Source organism: Chenopodium quinoa, unplaced genomic scaffold (genome assembly GCF_001683475.1).
Source record: "Chenopodium quinoa cultivar QQ74 unplaced genomic scaffold, ASM168347v1, whole genome shotgun sequence".
NCBI lineage: Eukaryota > Viridiplantae > Streptophyta > Magnoliopsida > Caryophyllales > Amaranthaceae > Chenopodium > Chenopodium quinoa.
Window position 1 is genome coordinate 6856639 of NW_018742345.1, and position 24443 is coordinate 6881081.

Genomic DNA, 24443 nt, shown 5'->3' on the forward strand with positions numbered 1-24443 from the left:
GTTTAGGGTAATTTCTAATATCAAGTATGATTAAAAGAATGCTTCCTAGTATCACTGTCTAGGATAAAGAATAAGTTTCTTAAATCAATTATGATTTCTATGATGCTTCCTATTTTCTTTCCTAATATTCATGTTAGTATCATGTTAGGGCTAAAGCTTTGATTTTATTGTTTAGTGACATGCCAGGGTTTGTTATTAATCTTGTTAGTATCATGCCTAGGATCTTGCTATTATGCTTTAACATGTTTATGATCGATTATTATTATCATGATTATTGATTATAATTGTTATTATTTCAATTTATGATGATTTTTATGTTGCTTTATATTTATTGTTATTGCTTAATCACACCTTTTATGCATGTTTAAAGGGAATTGGTACTTGTAATCACGCTTAATAAGATAATTAATAATCTTGTTTAGGGTTAATTTGATTATAATTCAAGTGATCACCAATAATAGATTTATTTGTGCATTAATATTCAACCAACATAGATAAACAGGTTTAGAGTAAACCTATGATTGCATGTTAGTCAGAAAGCGCACATGAATACGATCTGAATAAAGTAGAGGCCTATTATTAGGGCAGGTTCAATCTCTTTTAGGTTGGATTTGTACCTTCATCCCCGAACTTCCAATCATGGTTCCAGACCTATTGGAGTTAACGATCTCCTGGATCGTTAAGGAGTGTAACCTTCACCCTGTGAACGGTTTACAAGTTCCTAAAACTTGTTGGCGACTCTTTTGCTCTATCTTCTTTCCCTTTGGACGTCACCATGCTTAAGTGTATGATCACAATGGGGTTCAATTTTGGGGTAATGCTTGAAATATTCCCTACACGTAGTATATGCCCCTGTTGTCTATTCATAAGACAACACTTTTTTATTCAAAGATAACAATTTTGAAAGGCAAGGTAAAATGATATAAAAGGCAACAAATGAAAAATGTTGCCATCTAAGGAGACAATTCAAAAATGTTTCTAAATGTTGCCACCCCCAAGCATTTATTAGTTGGTAGGGCTCAAACTTGTGACCTCAAAGTCACAAGGTGAGTTCCCCACCAACTCCGCGAAACTTGCTTGTTTATATATATTATATATAACACACTCAACATAAAAGCAACATCTTAAATTATGTTGTCTTTTTAATATAAATGTTGCCACATATAGCAACATTGATATTAATGTTACACTTTTAAACAATAGTTTTGTTATTGTTATTTTTTCATGTAACAATTATAATGTTTGTTATCTTAGACAAGAAAAAGGTAACACCTTAAGCGACTATTGCCTTATATAGTCTAGAGCAACACTTTTTTTTTTCCTGTTACTTTAGTTCAAGGTAACAAATAAATATTGTTGCGTTAAATTATAAAGAGTAACATTTCTGTAAGTGTTGCAATCTTAAGTGTTGCCTATTTTCATTTTTTTTGTAGTGATTATGTATTGCTAGTATCATGATTAGGGTTATTATTCTGATTTGATTTGACTAACGATATTATGGTTAAATTGCTTCCAATGTTGATGTTTATTCTATTGTTTATTGTTGATCACCATATTGCATGTTTAAAGGGAATATGTAATTGAAAACCACGTGTAATAAGATAATTTGGACAAACGATTTAGGTTCCTTTTTAATCTTGTTTAATCAAGTGATCACAATACTTTAGAATTATGTGTTGCACTAATATTCAACTAATTTAGCATAATTATAGTTTGGAGCAAATTAAATGTTTGTTTGCATGCCTTTGAGATAGCAGGAATTTCTTTTCACAAAACGAATCGAGTCGAGGCCAATACAGGCGAATGTGACTCCATGACTCACTTCGCACCATCATCCTCGATCCTCCTTTCGTAGTTCCGAACCATATGGAGTTGGTAATCTCATGGATTATGAATGGGGTGTAACCTTCATCGATCAATCGTTGTTGCCTATCGTTCTCCCTTATCGTGGTTGTCTTATATGATCCGTGAACGGTTTACAAGTTCCTTAAAAACTTGTTAACGACTCCTTACTTTGCTTTGTCCCAAATCGTGTCCCTAATCGTATATGTCAATTCCCACTTCTTATGAGTGTCAAGCATATTCACAACATGCTTAACGTAGGTGCGCTTCGAACGACGCCTACAATAATAAAACGTTTACATAATTTTTTTTTGTCAAATCTGAGCTCAAATTAGACTCTTAAGAACCAAAATGGCCCCAAAATATTTATCGAAATGTTTTCCAACACGCAAATCGACAAAAAACTATTAATTAGTGGAGGGTGGACCCCACTAATAGTGAACCAAATTACGGAATTTGTTAACGACGAGGTTATCGCATGGTTACTTATACCTGAGGGTTACAATGTGTAACTTTTAAAAAGATGGGGTACAACGTAAAAAACGTAGAATTACAGGGTTATAATGTGGAATTTCCCAAAAAGAAATTACAAAAATTCGATACATACTAACCATAGCCAAATGTGAATAGCTATTTAAGGGTAATGATATATGTAACACTTAGGGCTATATATAAGCATTTAATATACTTTCTAAAATGGAATTAAGTTGGGAATTTATGAAATCACGTGCATATTGGTGTAATGAATTTTTTTTTTTTATTATTTTTATCTTCTTTTTTTAGGGCTATGTTTATCATTTTCCTTCATTAAGGGTCTGTTCTCTTTAGCTTAATTTAAGTTCAATTCAGTTCATTCAGTTCAATACAGTTTAGTTCAATTCTTGATTTCCTTTTTTCATAGACAGTTCAATTAAAATTAGTTCAGTTTAGTTAATTTCAGTAAATTAGAACATACCCTAAATATATATTAAAACAACTAATAGAATTCGTATCCTACTTAAAAACCCAACCTGAGTTTAAATAAAGTTAATTAAGATAGAAAACTTAAACAAAAAATTAACCCATCAAACCCGTTTAATTAATTTACAAAGTTTGAATTGAGTCAAATAGTCAACCAAAAACTCATTTACAAAGTTTGAATTGAGTGAAATAGTCAACCAAAAACTCTCCATGCTTAACCCAATAACCATCTAAGCCTGTCACTTTCAATAGTCGCCAAGCCCAATTCATTTCATGAATCATAAATGAGAAATTTATAAAACCCCTGAAAAGTATTCACGTCATTATTCTTTTCCCACACTCAGCCGCTCTCTTTCATATCCCTCTTCTCTCTTCTTTCTTTCTTCTATCCCACACTTCAATTTCACTCAAACACGCTAATTCATCTCAAGTTGGTTAATTCATTTCAAGCTTTCAGATCTAAGTTCCTACCCCCATTAATCAAAATCAATAATCTTCTTGAATCGAAATCAACAAGAATTCCGGCAATTTCTTTTAGCCGGAAAAATTGTTGAGAAAATTCAATGGGAACAATGGAACCACCACTACCAAACATGGTGGGATTTCAGTCGCAACCAGCTGCGAATTATTCAGATTCGGTGGATTCATCGCCAAAATCGACAACCCAACAGGGCGATTGGGATGAGCCCCTCCCACCTGTCCCCGGTGCGAAACTCCGATTAATGTGTAGTTACGGAGGTCACATTATTCCACGGCCACATGATAAGAACCTCTGCTACGTTGGCGGAGAGACTCGAATCGTTGTCGCTGAGAGAAACACTTCTCTAGCCGATCTCACAGCTCGTTTGTCACATTCTTTATTGGATAACAGGAAATTCACCTTTAAGTACCAGCTACCGAACGAGGAGCTAGACTCGTTGATCTCGGTTAGTACTGACGAGGATCTGGATAACATGATTGAGGAATATGATCGTATTGCTGCGAATAACTCGTTTTCGAAGTCTACTTCGGGGAGGCTGCGCCTTTTCCTGTTTATGGCTAAGCCGGAGACGGCTCAAACCATGGGTGCTTTGATGGATGATGCTCAATCTGAATCTTGGTTCGTTGATGCTCTTAATGGGGCGGATTTGTTGTCCAGAGGGTTGTCTGATTCCCCTGCCGCCGTTGGTGATCTGCTTAGGCTTGATAGTGACCCTGCATTGCAACAAATTCCACCTAATTGCTCTCATCCTGCTGCTCAACTGAAAGTCGCACCCCAAGTAAGATCATCTTCCTTGTTCCGTTAATATGATTGTGATGTTGCTATGACATTGAAATTGTTAGAAAATATTGGGAATTCAGATTTCATAACAATTTTATAGTATCAATTTGGACAAGTAATTTATTTATATGCAGTGCTAAAGTTTTTAGCAAGGATTAAAAGAAATAGAAATATCTTTATTATTGGCATTGATGCCTTAGGTACTTCTGTAAAATAAGAGGTATATGGTAAGTTATGATTGGTATATCAGTTTATTGGTATATATGTGTATTGATATTTAAAGATTGATACTGATATGGATTTTTCTTTTCTAAACCAAGGATGTACATTCAGTAGAATCCATACATACAATAATGTCAGACTCTCCAATGGTTGAAAACACATCATCTTTTGACTCGACTACCTCATCTCCATCTATGGCTCACCTGCCTCCAATTCGTGTCCGTGTAGATGAGGTTGGTGATGGAAATACTAGGATGCAGGAAGAGATGAGGGGTAGAGGAGGATTGGAAGAACACTTCTCATCACAGCTCAGGGTTACTCCACCTTCAGCTGCTGCTTCAGCACCAAGTAGTGCTGCAGTTGCTAATGCTGCAATGATGAATAATAACTATGGTGGTATCAATAGCGGTATGAATGATGATGATCAGTTGTCGGATCAGGGGATGCATGCGGCATCAAGGAAGCCACCTCTGCCAATACCAATGCCGCAGAGAGTGAGTGGGGGTTTTAATTTGCCATCACCTAATGACTCAAAGAATGCTGCTGGATTTAACTTGCCATCCCCTGATTCTGTTCACAGGTACTTTTTTTACTCCACATCTGCTTTATTCACTTTTTTCTTGCTAGACTTACAACTGCACATTTTGTCCTAGTGATTCTATAAACAAAAGCATACAATAAGCGAGTTGAACTTTAAATAACGAAGGTAGTATATATATTAATGGTGAAAGATCTGGCTTACTGAACCCAAAAAAATATAAAATACAAATGAATTGTGACAGACATTTTTTCTGAGACATTAGTTAAATGTCAACATATACTAGCTGGACTCTAGACCGAGGTAATGGAATTTGTTTCATATTTTGACATTATATCATTCATGGCAGTGCCAGCAGCATATCTTCAGGAATTTCTCTCACTAAAACGGCAGTCCAGCATGACCAAGCTCAAGTAATCAGCTCGAATGAGAACAAACCTCCAATCACCCAAACCATCACTGATCAAAGATTAGATAACCGTTCTCCCTCGCCACAAAACCAAAACCTCCAAATGCAGCCAACTCAAGACCCTACCAAATACATGTATCCTCCACAACAACATGAACAGCACCAACATCAATTCATTCAAGAAAACATGCATTATATCCCGGCTCACTCACAAATGACCCAATCATATCGGCCAATGTATGCGACACAACAACAAATCCACCCTCAAGTTGATCATCAGCAGTATCCAATGTATTATATACCTGTTAACCAAAATCAACCTTATAATGTTGCTCAACCGCAGACAATGACACCCATGGTCCAACCTTCATCAGTAACCCATGCTCAATCGCCTGTGTACGCTACCAGAGGGACTGCTGCACAAACAAATAACCAATTTCAGCAATATCTTGCGTACAATAATGCAGTTGTTCAGCCAAGGACTGGAACTCCGGATAATTATGCTCATTTTGATTACAGTCAATTTGACTATGGTCATAACCAGGTATATTATACAGGACAACTTCCACCAGCTGCAGCCCCCATGGCTACTTCCCAATACCAAAGCATAACACCTGCTCAAGCAGCTATGATTGCCGAAGCTTCTATGCAGTTGCCTAAAAACGAGGGCACCAAGCAACCACCAACGTCATAGTCTATAATGTGTCTTGAAATTCTGCTATTTATAGGATATTATGTGACATACTCTATCAGCCTTAATGAGTTCTGCATTCTATATACAAATAAATTTTCAATTATCTTAGTTTTACCTTCTCCTGTAATATGTACTTATATGGAAAATAATTATTTCCTGAATTATCTTTGAAACTAAAGCTACTCATACAGGTTTTCATCTCATATATCACTTTTGAACCATCAAATTATATCCGGAAAAATTGAAACGAATAATCCCACCTTTGCCACATATGCTCAAAATTATCTCATCTTTACATAATTTGGAAATAATCCCACCTTTTACCCCAATCTGCTCAAAATAGTCATGTCACCTTCTAATTGGTATTTTTTTTTTCTAATATTAAAAAAAAAATAAATAATACTACCTCTATTTCATAAAATTTGCAACAATTTCTCAAAACGGAAACTACACATTATGTGCAACAAACTAAAAGTTTCCTCTTTTAGTATATTTTTTTGTGTAAAATTACCCGCATAGCCTTACTAAATTTTACTTAATTACAATAAACAACATATAAACTCTTTAACCCAAATTAATTTATCCATAATTGAAACCATAACCCACATTCTCTCTCCTCCCTCACAACCATATCCACCACCAACATCACCAATTTTCTCTCTACTCCCTCTGTCAACCACCACAAGCACCAACCTTGTTCTCTCTTCTCTCACAACCAACGCACCACCACCACCACTCAGACCCAAAAAATAGAAAACCACAGCAATGTCAAATGAACTCTAAGCTTTTGTCCAGCATCCAAGTGAATTGGTTAAGGACTTAAGGTAGAACTTTTGTATTAGCGACGATAGATACATAAGTACTGATTAATCTGGCCAAATACTACCACTTGCTCAAAGGATTTATGGTGTCAAATCGATTAGATTAGGTAATAATATGGGTTCTTCAAAGTCGTTAATTACTTGGATAATGATGTTGGGTCAATCTTCCGTAGTTTAACCCATCTTAGATTGAGTACTCTTGATGTTGAAGAGGATTTTGATTTCAGGGATTAAGGGGTTGTTGGAGTGGTCTGCTTTAGGGGATTTTGGAGGGGATTTTGGGGTGGCTGGTTGGTTGGGATTAGGGGGGTTAGTGGGGTTAGGTGGGGTACGTGGTGGTCTGGTGAGAGGGGTAGGGTTGGAACTTGGAAGTTCAAGGCCTAGTGGGGGTGAGGTTAGGGTTTTGAGTGGTGGTTACGGAGGTCTAGAAAGAACGGTTATGGTGGATTGCTATTGAAGGTGGGGAGGGAGATAGGAGGAGAGATTTAAGAAATAAAATTTACATAAAAAATTTGTAAAAACTAACCTGTTACAAGTAAAAAGGGATCATGTTAAGCAGATGAGCGGTAAAGGTGGGATTGTTTTGAATAAAAGTGATAAAAGTGGGATTATTAATTTTAATTTTTCCTAATGTTAATTGCCTCTTTTATATTTTTAGTCTAAAAATACTTCTTCCGTTTCATATTATGTGCAACAAAATGGGTTGTACATTTCCCAAGAAGATTCTTTTAAGGAAGATTTATTAAAGAAAGAGCCAATAATTAAGCTTATAATAGGACACCAACACCACCACCAGAAACCACCAAAACCCACCTCCATCCACCTTACTGCCACCATAAACCCCAAAATGCAGCCACCACCAAACTTGCAACCACCCAAAACCGACTAGACCTGCAACCACCCAAACCGACCAGACCTACAACCGCCCAAAAACAACCGAACCCACAACCGCCCAAAAACGACTAGATCTACAACCGCCCAAAACCAACCACACAACCACCTAAAACCCGCCGGACCTACAACCACTCAAGACCGACCAGAACCACAACCACAACCACAACCACCAAACCCAAAACCCACAGCCACCAAACCCAAAACCATAACCTCGGAAGTCGGAAACCCATAACCACCGACGTCCCTCCCTTCTCCCCAAAATCACAACCAACCACCCTAAAAATATGAAGAAAAATAACTTAAATTTGGAAAGTATTACCTCCTTGTCTCTAATTTGGGGTTTATTTGGTCAAATTTGACCATGTAAACTCTAGATCTAGAGTTTTCATGAATAATTTGACCATAAAAACCTCAACTTTAAGCTTTAATGGAAGAGGAAGCGACGACGACGACTTTAATCAAGGAAGAAGCGGCGGCGACGACTTAATGAAGGAGGAAGTGGCGGCGACGACTTTAATGGAGGAGGAAGTGGCGGCGACCCGATCTTATGGTGGTGGTGGTGTGGTTGTTGTGAGAGAAAAGAGAGAAAATTGGTGGTGAGGTTGGCTTGTTAGAGATGAGAGAGAAAAGAAGGTGGTGGTTGAGTGGTGGTTGTTAGAGAAAAGAGAGTGTAGGTGAGGGTGGCTTAAGAGAGAGAACAGAGAAAAGATGGTGGTGTGGGTGGTGGATGAGGAATTTTAAAAGGAGGAAAGTTAGGCATTTGTAAATGCATAACATTGATATATTATTAAAACACATGATAGAGAGAGAAAAGAGGAGAGAGATAGGAAGAGAAAGGTATGTAGGTGGACCCCACCTATTTTTTGGTCGGATTGTATCACGTGATGGGGGACCACATGTTGATTGTTCCACTGAAAGTTTCTATGATACCATTGAATCCTTAGTGGTACTATTTATGCATAAATTTTGTAAAACTAAATGCATATATAATACCATTATGTGCATATATAATATCACTGTATATTTAGTGGTACCATTTGATCATCCAATGATACCAGAATATGCATTCGTTTGTACATATGTATAATTACATGAACACCCCTTATTATGCATTTGTAAATGCCTAACTTTCCTCCATTTCTAGTTCCTCGGTGGTGGATATGTTTGTAAGTTGGGCTAATAACTTATTAACAAGTAGTTAATGTTTTAATTGGATTGAAGTAAGGGTCTTTTAGTAAATTTACTCAAAAAATGTTTTAACTTTCCTCCATTTCTAGTTCCTCGGTGGTGGATATGTTTGTTGCACATAACTTGTAACATCCCAAAATGGCAATAGTTGCACATAATACGTAACGGAGGAAGTATTTTTTTTACATATTTCCTCTCATTAATACTACTAACAATTATAATTGTGACATAAGGTCAAATAGAGATGGCTTCCTAAGCATGACTAGTTGCTTTGAGTGGAATCCATAAAAAGAGAAATACTAAAATGAATAATCTATGTTACTTACTAAAGGGAACACCCTTTTTTGTTTGGGAATTTTCCCATTCCAAAAATACCCTTTAATAAAACCAATAAAAAAATTGTCATCATAAAAATAAAAAACTTTATTATTATTTAACAGTTTTTTTTCCCTCTACAATCTATAACCCTTATAAACATGCAAAAGTATTTACTGTAGCTAGTGAATAGTACCTTGTGGTGCTATTACCGCCTTGCCCCCAACATTAATGAATTGCCCATTCTGCCCCTTATTCCTATTGTTTGTTGCCTGCTGCTCTCCAACCGACTTATTCTCTCACCCTTACTTGGCCTTCACTCTCTCACCGACTTCCTCACCTTCTTCCTCCGAGAAAGTATAGGCCACTACCAGGTGTGGGACAGGCATGCCCAATACCCAAATAAACTAATAATATTTTTTGAAAAAATAAATGAAAATAAAAAAGGTAGGGTAAATGAAAAAGAAGTTGGGTAAAAACAGAGCAGTGAGGAGAGAGAAGTTACTTTCCCCCCTTATTTGCTTCATTTTAGCGCGAAATCAAGGAGTCCGGCGCCGGCGGGAAGAGAGAGATTGGTTTTGCTGTGATATTTTCTGTGAATTAGGGTCCAATTTGTCGAAAAAGGTGGAAGAATTGCCCCTAAAAAAAAGGCAGGTCTCGGTTTAAGCTGTGTTTTTTGCAATTTTCTTAAAAGTAGATAGTTAGGGTTTGCAAAATAATTGTAATGGTGTTTTTTTTATTTTTTTGTTGTATACAGGAAGAATTGTAAATGGAAGTGAATGAAGGAAACAGTGGAATTTGCGAGGAAGTTGGTGACCATGAAAGTAATGCGTTGGATCTGGAACTTGACGAGGCATTAATTAATTGTATTACGTAGTTAATGAACTAATGATGTAATGAATTAATGGTCAAAGCATGTAAATGATGTTATTTGTTTTGGAGTGTTAAGCACTGTTATAATTGTTTGAATCTTTCAGTTAATTAAACTACTGATTTAGTTTTTGATGGGCGTTTTTTAATTCATGTATTATTATCTTGTTAGTAGTAGTTCTAGATTAGTTATTTTGATAAATTACATAGCTAAATTTGGTTATGGTAAATTTGCTACACCATGGTAAAGTTGGTACCTAAGTTTAGGCTGATTTGCAGGGCTATAAGTTTCTATAAGTTGGAATTATAAATTTATCATAATCTATCTAATAAATATCAAATTTTTCATAATTTATGTGTCATAATTTATATACTATTATCATAATCTATCTACTAAATATCAAAATTTTCATAATTGATTTATCTTATATATCATATAAGTTTAGGCTGTACATAGCTATACTTGCTACACTTTCTACACACCATAGTTGTAACTGTGATATATGATTGTTACAGGTTGGGGTGATGGACACCCCATTGAATGATGTGTTGAGTTCTGCTGTTTTTGTGGATGGTCCAAATGCAGCAACACCGGTTCGGTGTGTTGTTGAGAGTGATGAAGGGGTTTATGAAGAGTTGCTGGAACATCCTGAAGTGGGTATGGTGTTTGGTAATTGGGAGGATGCTGATAAATTTTTTAGGAAATATGGCAAACAAAGGGGATTTGGAGTATACAGAGCTGCTGGTAATTTCAAGACAGAGAATGGGAAAACAGACAAGAGTCAGAGGAGGAGCTACATTTGGCGCTGTGAATGTGCTGGTAAGCCAGATTTGCGTAGAAGAGTAAATGGGAAAAGGGTGTATGGTGGTGGTTTATCTTTGGATTTGAATAGGAGGAAGACAAAGAAGTGTGGGTGTCTTGTGGAAATGAGGGCTGTTTGTAAACCTGATGGTTGTTGGGAAGTGAAGAAGGCAATCACAGAACATGAAAATCATAATCCAACTCCCAGAAAGTCCCGATATATTGCAATGTACCGGCAGGATGAGATTACAAATGCGGTTAGGAGGAGGCTGTTTAATGATTGTAGTGCTGGTCACTACATCAAATCATAGAGTATACATGTGAATAATGTGCATACATGTCAATTATGTTCTGACTCCTTGGTGAAAAATTGGTGTTCTGTCTAACGAAATCGAAAATTGCATGCCGGTATCGCCGATTCTTCCTAGGCCGCCTGGTCAGTACATACCCTTGTACTAATCGGCTTGGTGTTGCCGTTGTTTTCCTTTTTCGACGACTGCGCTCACCATGTTCAACCAATGCTGCCCCCCCCCCCCCACAATCATCACTCATTTCTTCCTCTGAACTAAAACTTACCTCTAGATCGATTCTTTCCGGGCTTTGTGGTCCTCGCAGTACTCTGTTCTCCGCCCTCTCCTTGTTCAGTCTTTCATATTCTTCTTTCTCTTTCTCAAGCCTATCCAATGCCTCTTGCTCTTTCTCCGACCTCACCCTTTCCCTTTCCTCCCTTTCGCACCTCTCTTTCGCCTCCAAGGCCACCCTTTCCCTTTCTATCCTCTGCTCCTCCTCCACCCTTTCCCTTTCCCTTTCCTCCCGTTCTAACCTCTCTGTCTCCTCCCGCTCCAGCCTCTGTTCCTCCTCCACCCTCTCCCTTTGCTCCCTGGCAACCCTCTCTACTTCCTGTAATACGACCCTCTCTTTGTCCTCCCTATCCTGCCTCTCCTTCTCATACCTCTGTTGTCTCTCCTCTCTCTCTTGTCTCTCCTTCTCCTCTTTTTCCTCTCTCACCTTCTGCAGCTCCTTCTCCTTTCTCTCTTGATCCTCTCTGTCCTTCTCCTCTGCCAACTGTCTCTCCTTCTGCTCTCTCTCCTGTCTCTCTCTAACCTCCTTCTCCTGTCTCTCCTTCTCCTGTCTCTCCCTCTCAATCTCCTGTCTCTCCCTCTCCTGTCTCTCAATCTCCTCCCTCTCCCTCCTTTGAGAGTCCTCCCAATCATTGTTCAAAATAATAGGTGATGAAATTAACCCTGTTGCTATATAGTCACTGACAGAAATGTCATTCCCATTCACGTCATGCACGTCATGCACACCAGAACCAGAACAAGAACCTTTTGGAAGCCATAGCAAATCAACATACATTTACAGTCAGTTTGCATACTTTACAACTTATACGATATATATATATATGAAAAAAAGATTTAGTATAACATTTGCACATGATATATATATCACATAACATCTGCAAACTACTATCAATATATCATATAACTTGTGTATGCATACCTGAAGCCTTGTTATTCCATCCAAAATAACCGCGTCCTTCCTTTGGACGCTTTTTCACTCCTTGAGTGGATATAAGACCTCCATCTACATCCTCCTCTTCTACATCAACAGCTTGCATTAACACTTCAGCAATCTGTTTTCAAAATACATTTCTCAAATTAGATTATTGCATTTAGACTCAACAATCAACACCCTACACAATACCATTTAGACTACGCTCACCTCAGCAGCCATAGAACTTCTTTTCAAAGGCATATGGTCCAAAGCAGCCCTTACATGTGGCCTTCCATAAGACGCATTCACACACTACACAAATTACAACAAAATACAAAATAAACACCACATAATTACACAATTACATCAAAAGTTAAGGGGAACTTTATTTTACTTACACCCAATTTCCCAAAGTCACCACCAGTTATGCGATCAGCCTTCTTTGCCTTGTTAATTTCGACTTCTGTCCAGGCCTTCAACCGAGGAAAAACCCCCCATTTCACAGGTGGCCTTTTCAACCGATCTACATACATTATCTACACCACAAAAACAAACAAATATAATATACATTTTATTTTACAAAGGTTTATATAGTTCAATAAAACAAATATAATTGAGCATATGATAAAACTAACTGCAAGAAAAATTGTGCATCCTCCACAACCCTTTGAGAACCCCGAGGGATAGAACCTCCTTGCAAAGCTTGAAACTGAATACATCACTTTTTCAAGCACTAAGGAACACCAGTCATAAGACTCGGGGTCCACTGCTGCAATTGCTGCTGGGAGTAACTTAGGACAGAGCCGGTACGAGGTAGTAGGACACAGAATATCCACAAGGGCTAGCAGCAAGAAAGCAACCCTAAACTCAAACACATCTTGAAGTGGAGCTTCTACTGCCTGCACCAGGTTTTTCCTCGATAACCCGCCTTTCACATTGGTTGTACTGAATCGAGCAAGTACACCAGCAAGAAAATGCTTCGACTCTTCATCAACAGCTTTCTTCGGCACTGGTAAATGACCCTTTGGAATCCCTAAAACCCAATGGAGTTGGATGGGGTCGAATGTAAACTCTAGCCCATCAGGAGTTACCAAACTGTACGACGGTACATCAACCCTCGTAACAAGCCAATAACACAACTCCCTAGGAAGCTGTCTGTCCACTAAACCAAACAGGCCTGAAAAACCCATCTCCTGAACAATCTTCCTCTTCTTCTCACAAAACTCATTTAGAATCAAGCCAAAATCCTCCACCCGACAATTTATGTTTTCCGGCTGCAACCAAAAACAGACACTTATCGTTTTCAATACACATATAACCACACACATAAACCAAAGCTAATTACTTTAACACACAGACTTACCCTTTTCAGCTCATCCTTCTTTCTTTGAATCACTTTACCCTCTTCTTTCATCTTCCCTCCTTCACTAAGTTTATTATCCTACATGAAACACCAACACAAAATTACCACCCCTACCCCTACCTTTTTGTCTAAAACAATATCATGACATGTGTGGACTACAATAGCAAGTTCACCCGGTACACAGCATCGTCAATTTTCTTGCAAACCTGATGCAAAAAGAGCACCAAAATCAAACCATTTCACTAACCACCATACAAACTATTTAATCACTGAATGTCTCATTATATCTAATTATTACCTTTTGCTTCGTACCAACAGACTCTAATTCATCATCACTGATTATTTCTTCTGCCACCACATCCTTCAAATCAACACAAATACAACACTTACTCAATAAGCCACTGGCAGATAAGGAACTAATTTAAGTAACAAATTTAAGTAACAAATTTAAGTAAAGACAATCACACAACTAATTACCAACTAAATTTCACACAACTAATTTTCTTCCAAGTGTCAAACTAGTTTCCGGCCAACCGGCCGAAACTCATTTGTCCCCTATTTTCTCATCTAAATGCTCAAAGTTCTTGCTATTGTGTATGTGAATCCAAAATTTTAAAGCCACCACAAGCTATAATACTAAAACAAACTACTCCGCATTAATTAAGTTGAAAAGGAGCTAATAACTAATACTCCTAGTTACTAAATCAACCATTATTGGAATCTATATTTGGATGTTTCACAAGAACGATCATAAAAGAATATCTGAAAATATAATAATATGTCATTATCATTCTAATTAAACGATAACAACTATGTTCCAACCACCTTATTTTGATTTATTGACCCTTTTCATACCATATGCTTAAATAAAATTATTTAAAAAGCAAGATTAGTAACAATAAACTAAATACTTATGTAAGAAAATTTCATGCGTTCTACATTCATTATGATAGTAGCTAGCTAGATGTCAAAACTTTGATATAGCAATATAAGTGCATATATGATCTAAGCATCAACCTTTAATCATTTTATTTAATTATAATTTATTTCCTAATTAGGTAGGGTGGACCAAATTAATTAAAAGTAAAATATATATTATATAGTATCATGATTAGCATCTAATCTATATATTTATTAATTAAGCGCTAATACATCCCACTAGTTAGATTATTTGCTTGTGAACCAAGATGAAAAAATTAGTAATTTAAGGCTATGTAATGAAACTCACACTTCACCAACCAAATTTGTAGCCAAATTTTCTTATAAAGACCCCCTTCATTACAAAAGCAAATATTTTCATACATCACACAACTAATTACAACCTAAATTTCAATTCTATTTCCCCAACCCAATTACACATCACATAAAAATCAAGTACTCATGTCCACATCACATAAAAATCAAGTACTCATGTCCACATCACAACCACCATCACACCAATTTACACACTCTATCCACTTCAACCAAATCACACTTTATTCTTCTAAACACACCATCATCATTATTCCAAAAAATGCCAATCTATCGATACATACTTAATTTGAGACAAAATGATCATGGTTAACTACTTCAGCCAAATGAACATTAACTATCAATTTCGATTTTTCATAGTTAACTACTTAATCCCTAATTATTCCGACACCATTGTAAAAATACAATTCATATAATTTAAATCAAATTCCCTAACTACTTAAATTGTTAACATTTCTTCAAATCACTTACCTTTTCAACTCTACCGCGAGAACGTCCAGCTGATCTACCGCCGCTTCGACCACCGATTCCACCACGGCCCCGTCTGCCGCCACCTGCAACCATTACCCATACATTTGCTAACATTAAACCCTCTATCTAACATAACATAATCCTTTACAAATAACTAGATTCTTTCGATTTACCTGCCATGCTCAAACCACTGTTGCGACGTGTAGCTACCGAGAAACTTAGCCCAGATCTCTTCCCACACACACCAAAATCACACCCCTAATCCTAACCGCAACAATTTCGACGAATTTAGGGACGTTTTCTGATGAATATTCGCTTTGTTTATGGCTAATTTAGGGTTTGGAATTCCGATGAAGTTTCCCGGCGAGGAAGAGAGAAAAGGACTGGCTGTTAATTCTAGAGAGAGAAAACAAATGATTTTTACAGTGGCAGTAACAACAGTAACACACAAACTTACCGCGGTAGTTACTATCCACTTTTCAACGCGAAATTACGAATTTGCCCCTGGTATTGGACAGACGCGTCCATATCTGGTATGGGTCCATCACGACTCTTCTTCCTCCTCTGTATTTTCATCTCAGAAGGAAAAAGGGGAAATAAAGAGAGAGAAACTTCAGCAACTCAAGACCAACAATCATCCCTTTCGACGATTTTTTGAGTCTGAGGTTGTGGAAGTTTTTTCGATCGTCACATTCATCAGGTTTGATATCGTTTCTCTTTCTTGATTTAGTTTTAAATTTTTAGACTTTACCTGTTCGATTGCCGTGGATTTTTTTTCATATATGTTCTATGTTTTCGAATTTTTTGGGTTGAATCTTTGTGGGTGTATTTGTTCGAAATCGTTTCGTTTTTAATGGGGTTTATTTGATCGATTTGTGTTCGATTTTTTTGGGTTTATTTGTTCAATTTTTTAAGGGTTTATTTGTTCTATTTATTTTCGTTTTTTGGGTTGAATTTTAGTGCCTTCTTCGATTGTGTGGTGGTTTTTTTTGGGTTGAATTTGAGTGATTTATCGTTTTTTCAGGTTGATTTTTTTTTTATTATTGTTAGTAGTATTATTGTCTGATTTGTAATAGAATTGTTGATCTCCAGGTACAATTCTATTCTCCTTTCTCTTTCTTGTTCAAATTGGTTCAATTTTCATCTAACCTTTAGTATGAATGTTGACTGTGTTTTTTTTTTGTTTATTTCTCCTTTTTTTTCCCTTTCTTTTCTCATCCTCCAGTTTCTCTGTTTTCTTTCTAAAATAGGCAGAAGGAGTAAGACGGAGCAAGGTTTGGTGGATTCGATTTTGAGGTGAAGAAACTCATATATTATTGCATGGTCGATTTGTTTTTTTATTTATTTATTTAATTTCTAGAATGTAATAATTTATTTATGATCTGTGTGCTGTGATTTGTGTGTTGTTGTTGATGTTTTTTTGTGTTTTGTGGAATTGATGGAATTTTTATTTGATTGATTGAGAGACAAGCTTAGTTGATGTTAGGCTATTTTTCTATCAAATCTGAATTTTGTCAAATAAATTGGTGAGAGTTTTGAGTGGTAATTTTATACATTGATGAAGTGTTTTGTTGTTCAAGAATTTTAGATAATGCTTAAATTCAGCATTTGTGTGTCAAATAGCTATGTGTAGCTAAAGGCACTGCTATTTCTTGGGTATTATTGTATGGTAGACCTATTTTTGGTCCATTTGCCCATATTACAAGTGGATTAGAGCAGCGCATAGTATTGTCGGGATGTGAGTCATGTGACCGTAAAATGAAACCAAGTTAGTTGTTGAAGGTTATGTTCATTTACAAATGAGAAGTTTAATTACTATAGATAATTAATATCCTTCAGGTAGTTTTTGAAAATTTTGAACCTTTCTCACGTTTATGCTTAGTGTGTGCCCTTCCCCAATTGTTAAGTTATTCATCATGTATAGAAAATCAATCATTTCTTATATTTTTGTCGGGCTTGTGTAAGTGAATAAGTTCTACTTTGAAAATTGTGGCAAAGTGCTCTAATATGTAACTTTATTGGGTTTTTGTCCTACTTTACCCTTGCTAAGTGATTCTGGGAGGTAACCTTGCTAAGTCGCTATATGATATTCTATTTGGACTTGTTGCACATTATGAAGATATCATTGGATGCAGGGATTGTTTAGGCGCGTTGGTGGTATGCCTCAACTCTTGGCTCATAGAAATGCTCTGTATAGTATAGAACATAGGTGTTTTGTGATGCCTATTTTGATCAAGGAAGAGTATGCAGGTTAATTTCCGAGTGTAGAAGTTTATTGGATACAAGGGTGTATGTATAAGTCATGATGGTGAAGCGGTGAACTGCTCTATTACTTTACCCATTTGCCCTATTTGGCTTGGTACCCCATCCTCCCCTGCTTCTTCCCAGTACGCTATGGCCCTGCAACTTATCATCTCTATCACTATATAGTCTATGTTTTTACATATCTGTTTGAACCCTTTTAATTGTCATTCATCTATGCATGCATTCAATTATTGTTGTTGCCTTGTTGGTCTGCAGTTTATTCTAAAGAACTTTGATTAAATACAATTTTGTTCTACCGAGTACCAATTTTTTCCTTTTATTTTATTTTATTTTTTTAAATTTCTGTGGTGTCTTATGTATAGTTTATTTAAGAAAATTGTGTGTTGTTTGCATGATTATCTGCAGGGAGGCGACAGGAAAGATTTTTTTTTTTACCAAGCTGATGACCAGCACTACATACCACGAGCATTACTTATTGATTTGGAGCCTAGAGTAAAAATTAGAAAAAAAAGATTTTGATGCTTATAACTATCCGACCATACTGATGGTCAGATGACATACATAATTGTAAAGGAGAAAAACAACGTTACTTTATACGAGTATTTTTTTCATTTACATGATTTAGTTGCTCAAAGAACACTTTGTAATTTTGTATTAATCTCTCTGCTGTGACTTTCTGAATTCACTGCTCAAAAGTTTACAAGCAGTTGCTTAGCATATGTGTGTCTGACTGTCTGTAGTCATTCCTGGCACAAAGCTAAGCTTCTTTTTGGTTTTGCAGAAGCACTGGAAACCCTTTCAATAGCACTGTTCTTCCACCACCTCCAGCAGGATCCCCAACTTTAGCGCCAGCAACAAATGCATCTTTACTTGGACAACCTTCTTCTCAACAAACACGCAAGCAGCCAGAGGATAGCCCATCAGCTCCCGGAACATCAAGTTCCTCAAATTCAACAAAGTACATAAAGCCAATAGTTAGTGTTGCTATTTTTGTGTTGCTTCTTTTAGCTATTGTGCTTGGAGTTTGGTTTGGTGTTGCAAAATGGTGCAAGCGAAGGCAAACAGGTGATGAATTTACCAAGGGGAATGTAAAACCTGTATATGAAGGCAAAGGAGAAAAACCTAAATATAATGAGTCTTTACCTCAAAAACATAATCAAGCTTCTAAAGGTGAGCCATGCTTGGATTTTTGTTTTGTTTTGAGAGAATGAGTGGTGACTTTTTCAGCCTCCTTTTGAACCATTCTAACATGATTATCTATCTCTTGTTTGTCCAGCATTCCAGGAGATACCTTTTAAGACCCCAAACGTGAGGGATGTAGACCAAAATCATGTACTAATGTCGAATATAATACGGGTTTTGAGGAATCGAATGCTATATAACGTATCTTACACATTATAATAAGTTTAGTTTGACATAGAATTAAAGAAATGAGTATGCCTTACAACCTTAAAGTTGGAGCTTTAGACCAATCCCTTTAAGACCATGGTAGAGAGTCCTTAATCCCCATGACTAATAAAGTGTGTAGCCCAAGGTTAGTAGGCAATATATTATATCTCGCTACTCACTAGGTAGAGCCTGGTTCATACAATCATGAAAATGTTTTCGTTGCCGATCATGGAGGGGGTGCTGGAAACAATAGGGCAAGTGGATACCACTAGGTATGTCCCTCATTAAAATGTCTCATTTTTAATCTATCCTGTACTATTGATTTCAAGCTACTTATTTAAGATTATCATTTTTTTTTGGCTTAAATTTATTTCTGGCCCTCTTAAAGTATACTGTCCTATTTTCTTGTAAGAAAGCTTTGTGGATATACTGTTGTCTTTCGTAAACAAAACTGACATCCTCAATGATCAATTGGGTTGGGTTGAGAACATGATATTTTGCTCATATTCAGGGATATTTTAAAACACATAAAGTGTTTAATCAAAGCTTGAATCTATAATTGTCAAAATTGACACCATTACATATCATCTTTTCGAGTGAAGGGTGATTTATATGATCGCCTCTATTACTGAACATAAATGTTCTTAGCTAGTTGGCATACTAAAGGTCAGTCTGAGTGATCAAGAAGTAGATAATTATGGCTTTTGGTACCATTGAACAAGGGGATATGCAAATTAATGTGAATGATGTGGGTTAATGTATTGGTCTCCTGTATGTTGATATTGGATTGGTGCTACATTTGATGTAGAATTTTTGCACATTCAGGGGAAGAATGTTGAAGAGGACATCATGGACATGATCGATAGAGAAGCAGATGGAAGTGATAGTCTTGAAGGATTTGTTTTATGCCATTCGATTGCTGGAGGAACAGGGTCAGGTTTGATATATTCTAATTGTGCACCTGTAGAATATGTTGCTTTCTTCTGCCTGCTGGATTGTTGATATAGAAGTGGGGATGTTGTATATATTTTTCTGGGTTCCTTTGAAGCTTTAAATATGTATAATTTTGAATGGGAAAAGAATAAGCTCATTAAGGTTTAAGGAAATGGAGTATTGAGCATTGATGTGCCTTAAAGTTGCATGAAGTATTGCTGGAATTAGATTTATGCTGTGCATGGCATTCTGTGACCTAAACTCATTTGCACCTTTTGGTTCGTATCTGCTGGAAACCCTGAATGACCGCTACAGCAAAAACTTTGCATAGATAAATCTGGGAGAGAGTTTTGCTGGTTAGATGTCCCCAGCAATGGTCACATTGTAAACACTAATATTTTTTTCATCCTTGTTAGAATTCAAGAGGTAATCTTGGGTTCTTTGTGTGCAAATGTGATGAGGTTTTTCAAGGTCTTTTTTTCCATTCGTGTTATGGTAGTGTGTGGGATTGCTGTGTGGTGCTTGTGAGTTAGTTTTTGTGGTGTGATCGTTCTTGTGTTCTTCTTGAGTATCATTGTTCTGTGCTTGTTGCTGCTGCAAGGGTTGTTTGTTTTGTTTGGGGCTGCTGTGCTTCCTTCCTAAATTGAGTACTCGTGTGTGTGTTCTTGATATATGGATAACTAATTCAATGGCTCTTACATAGAAACTTGCTACTAAGGTATCTCTTCATTCCCATGGTTTACTTTATTTAGTTCATTTTAAAATTGAGAATTTCTCAATTCAATTTGATAAGAAATTGGGGGCTTCTGATTTAGTTGTGTTCGTTGAAATTGAGGGGTTTTCTCGAATCAATTCAAATTGTTTTAAAATTGTAGTTTTTAGGTTTAAATCATTTAGTTCATTATTTTGGGGTAGTTTCAATGCAATTTGGTAAAAAAAATTAAAAAAAAATAGGGATTTGATTTCTCTACATTCTAAAGTTAAGGCTTTATTTATTTATTTGATTAAGATTGTTAAATATCTAAGTGATTATTTTCTTAATGAAGGCTGCTAGAAAATTAGCTCTGACTAGCGGAGGAGTCAAGAACCCTCGCGTTACCATCTTGGAACTGTTGCGCTCCGGTAAATTTTCATTTAAAAAAAGACTACTCCAATAATTGCTTATTAAAAGATTGTATGATTTCAAGATTAAGCTAATTGTTTTAAATTATCTTCAATGATTAAACCTTTATAACACACTCTTGATCCAAAATGGACAGCCATGTATTGCTTTATTATCCGAAGTAAATTATAAGCAGAGTGCTCAACGATCCATTTAATTTCTTCTGTAGTTTATGTAATTGTGAACTTGAAATCCTATATTATACTATTATTAGACTTTATGCTTATGATTAGGGATCAATAAATGTCTGTTAATAGATAAAGTAGTGAGGCTAAGCTTGTGACATACTCTGTATATATGATGCCACTATAAGTGTGATATCAAGAATTCCTTTGTTTTTTCAACCGAAATATTTGATTTTGATTAATTGGAGTTCTGGTTTGACTCTTTCAGGTTAATACTCTAAGGTAGAAACTGCAACTCATTGCATCAAGCATATAGCAATGACAATTATGACTTCAAATGCAACAGATCGCTTTTCTTTATCTTGTCGTTCAGGCAAAACAAAATGTGAGCTTCAGAAGATATATAGTACAGAGTAATAATATTGAGCTTCGTAGCTTTTTGGCTTGTTATTTTACACATTTTTAGATCCATTTTTTATGTTGAGAATTTTCTTAGTAGGCCCGACATTCTATATTCTTTGTAAATTATCATCTGATCGTGTGATATAGCTTGATTTGATTCTTGTCAAACTAGGCGAGTTAATATGTTCTTTTGGATACATGTATAATCTAAGAATGTGATCAATTTGTTTTGTTCCGGATAATTTGGAATGGAAGTTGTTGCATGTTATATTGTTAGCTGGTTGTAGTACATTAAGGTATTAAGTTTTTTGTTTTTTTTTTCAATAGTTGTACATCAAGCTTTTAAAGGTGAAAATATCCTATTTTCTGGGTTTTTTAAAGAGGAATATTGTAAGATAATTTTAAAACGTATCACTTTTACTTATATTGCCCTAAATAACACTAGCCTTTTTACTCGATAGGCAGAGCATTATGCAAATTAGCGCTTGAATTCCACGATTTTATGTATCTATTATGTGATTATCAAACATACATTTATGCTTTGGATATAGGAAGAAGTCCAATCAATTTCTTAATGTGTTTTACTTTGGAGATTGTATGCATATGGGTTCAGTATATATTTACACGTTACATATACTTTTGATGTTTAAAATTTTGCTTTTGGGTATTAGCCTATAGCCATGACATTCTATAACCATGAGAGAGAGAGAGAGAGAGAGAGAGAGAGGCCATTAAAAAGGAGGGAGACAAAGATCGAGAAAGAGATAGAGAGAGTTTGAGGAAATAAAAAAAAAAGTAAGGAGAGAGAAACTTTTTGGAGTGTAGTTAAGGAGATGAAAATATGTTTTAGTAACTTTCCAAACTACTCAAAATTATAAAACATAAATAAAAGAAAATGAAAGCTAAAGGGATGGAGAAACAGAGTGACCAAAAAAAGGGCATAGAAATCGACAATTAGATTTGGACAAACTTCAATTTTTTCACTAAATGATATTCATTAACAAATGTGATTTTGTGATAATTAGGGAAATGTTAACTAATTTGTAGAACTTTTAGAATAAAACGTTTAACCTTATAGTAGAATTGTGCTATAAATTCACAAGTAACTATTTTTTAAAAATGTTTATATAACCATAGTAATAGATAACTTTTAAGAGAGAAAGTGGAAGAAGGATGGAGGGAGGAGAAGAGAGGAAGAGAAAGAGGGAGTGGGAGGAGGAGGAGAGAGAAAGAGAAGACGAACGGGAGGGAGTGACAAAAGAGAAAGAGATGGGGAGTGGAAAGAGAGGGAGGTGTGAGAAAGAGAGAGAAAAGGGTCGGGATAGAGAAAGAGAGAGAGAGAGAGAGAGAGAGAGAGAGAGAGAGAGGCTGGGAGAAAAAGAGGGATAAGGGTCGGAAAAGAAAGAAATAGAGAAATTAAGAGAGAGAGAGGGGCAAGGAGAGAGAGATAAGAGTGATAAAGAGATAGATGAGTCGGGAAAGAGAGAAGAGTCAGGAGAGAATAAGAGAGAAAGGGAGGCTTACTTAACCGTTCAAACAATACAAGAAGAGTAAATAGGTTGGAGAAAAAAAAGGAATAACAAGGTGAAAGAAAGAAAGAATGAATACAAAAGGGTAATGAGATAAGACAAGGAAGAAATCTAAGAGAGAGGGTATATATGAAGGAGGAAGAGATAGAAAGAACTTAATATCCAGTTAGTGACTACCACACAAATAATTTTCCCTAATCATCATGTTAATAACACCCCAAATTACGAAACACGATCAAAATTCCACGAATCTTATATATCATTAGATCCATTTTTTATGTCGAGGATTTTCTTAGTAGGCCCAGAATTCTATATTCTTTGTAAATTATCTTCTGATCATGTGCTTGATATAGCTTGATTTGATTCTTTTCAACCTAGGCGAGTTAATATGTTCTTTTGGATACATGTATAATCTAAGAATATGATAGATTTGTTTTGTTCTGGATAATTTGGAGTGGAAGTTGTTGCATGTTAAATTGTTAGCTGGTTGTACATTAAGCTCTTTTTTTTTTTCAATACTATTTTCTGGGTTTTAATTTAAATAGGAATATTGTAAGATGGGTAATTTTAAAACGCATCACTTTTACTTATATTGCCCTACATAACACTAGGCTCTTTACTCAATAGGCAGAGTATTATGCAAATTTGCCTTGAATTCCACGATTTTATTAAGCTACTTTTATGTGATCATCAAGCTACTTTTATGCTTTGGATATAGGAAGAAGTCCAACCATTATCTTAATACGTGTCCCTTTAGAGATTGTATGCATATGATATCAGTATATATTTTCATCGTTACATATACTTTTAATGTTTTAAATTTTGCTTTTGAGTATTACCCTATAAGCCATGACATTCTATAACCGAGCGAGAGAGATAGAGAGAGATCGTGAAAGAGATAGAGAGAGTTCGAGGAAATAAAAAAAAAAGTAAGGAGAAACTTTTTAGAGTTTAATTAAGGAGATGAAAATAGGTTTTAGAAACTTTCAAAACTACTCAACAATTATAAAACATATATAAATATAAGAAAATGAAAGTTAAAAGGATGGAGAAACAAAGTGACCAAGAAAGAGGGAATAGAAATCAACAATTAGATTTGGCAAACTTCAATTCTTTCACTAAATGATATTCGTTAACAGATGTGATTTTGTGATAATTATGGAAATGTTAACTAATTTGTAGCACTTTTAGAATAAAATGTTTAATCATATAGTAGAATTGTGTTATAGATTCTCAAGTAAAT

General features: G+C 35.9%; 3 protein-coding genes across 3 annotated transcripts; 2 read left to right on the top strand and 1 right to left on the bottom strand.

The window, feature by feature from the left end:
- Nucleotides 1-2991: 2991 nt before the first annotated feature.
- Nucleotides 2992-6033, top strand: LOC110694655. Its single transcript, XM_021871819.1, has 3 exons — nucleotides 2992-4061; nucleotides 4384-4865; nucleotides 5173-6033. The coding sequence occupies exons 1-3, from the start codon at nucleotides 3366-3368 to the stop codon at nucleotides 5924-5926; spliced, it is 1932 nt and encodes a 643-aa protein (XP_021727511.1). The 5' UTR covers nucleotides 2992-3365; the 3' UTR covers nucleotides 5927-6033.
- Nucleotides 6034-11156: 5123 nt separating this feature from the next.
- On the bottom strand, nucleotides 11157-16006 carry LOC110695177. Its single transcript, XM_021872398.1, has 11 exons — nucleotides 15569-16006; nucleotides 15396-15478; nucleotides 13972-14034; nucleotides 13847-13879; nucleotides 13674-13751; nucleotides 12946-13584; nucleotides 12709-12846; nucleotides 12539-12622; nucleotides 12317-12449; nucleotides 11393-12141; nucleotides 11157-11198 (listed from the first exon to the last, which is right to left on the bottom strand). Exons 1-11 carry the CDS (start codon nucleotides 15573-15575, stop codon nucleotides 11157-11159), a joined length of 2049 nt encoding a protein of 682 aa, XP_021728090.1. The 5' UTR covers nucleotides 15576-16006.
- LOC110695188 lies at nucleotides 15719-21947 on the top strand. Its single transcript, XM_021872410.1, has 7 exons — nucleotides 15719-15902; nucleotides 16000-16095; nucleotides 16646-16691; nucleotides 18442-18830; nucleotides 18937-19321; nucleotides 19875-21104; nucleotides 21538-21947. Exons 1-5 carry the CDS (start codon nucleotides 15719-15721, stop codon nucleotides 19059-19061), a joined length of 840 nt encoding a protein of 279 aa, XP_021728102.1. The 3' UTR covers nucleotides 19062-19321; nucleotides 19875-21104; nucleotides 21538-21947.
- The last annotated feature ends 2496 nt before the right edge of the window (nucleotides 21948-24443 follow it).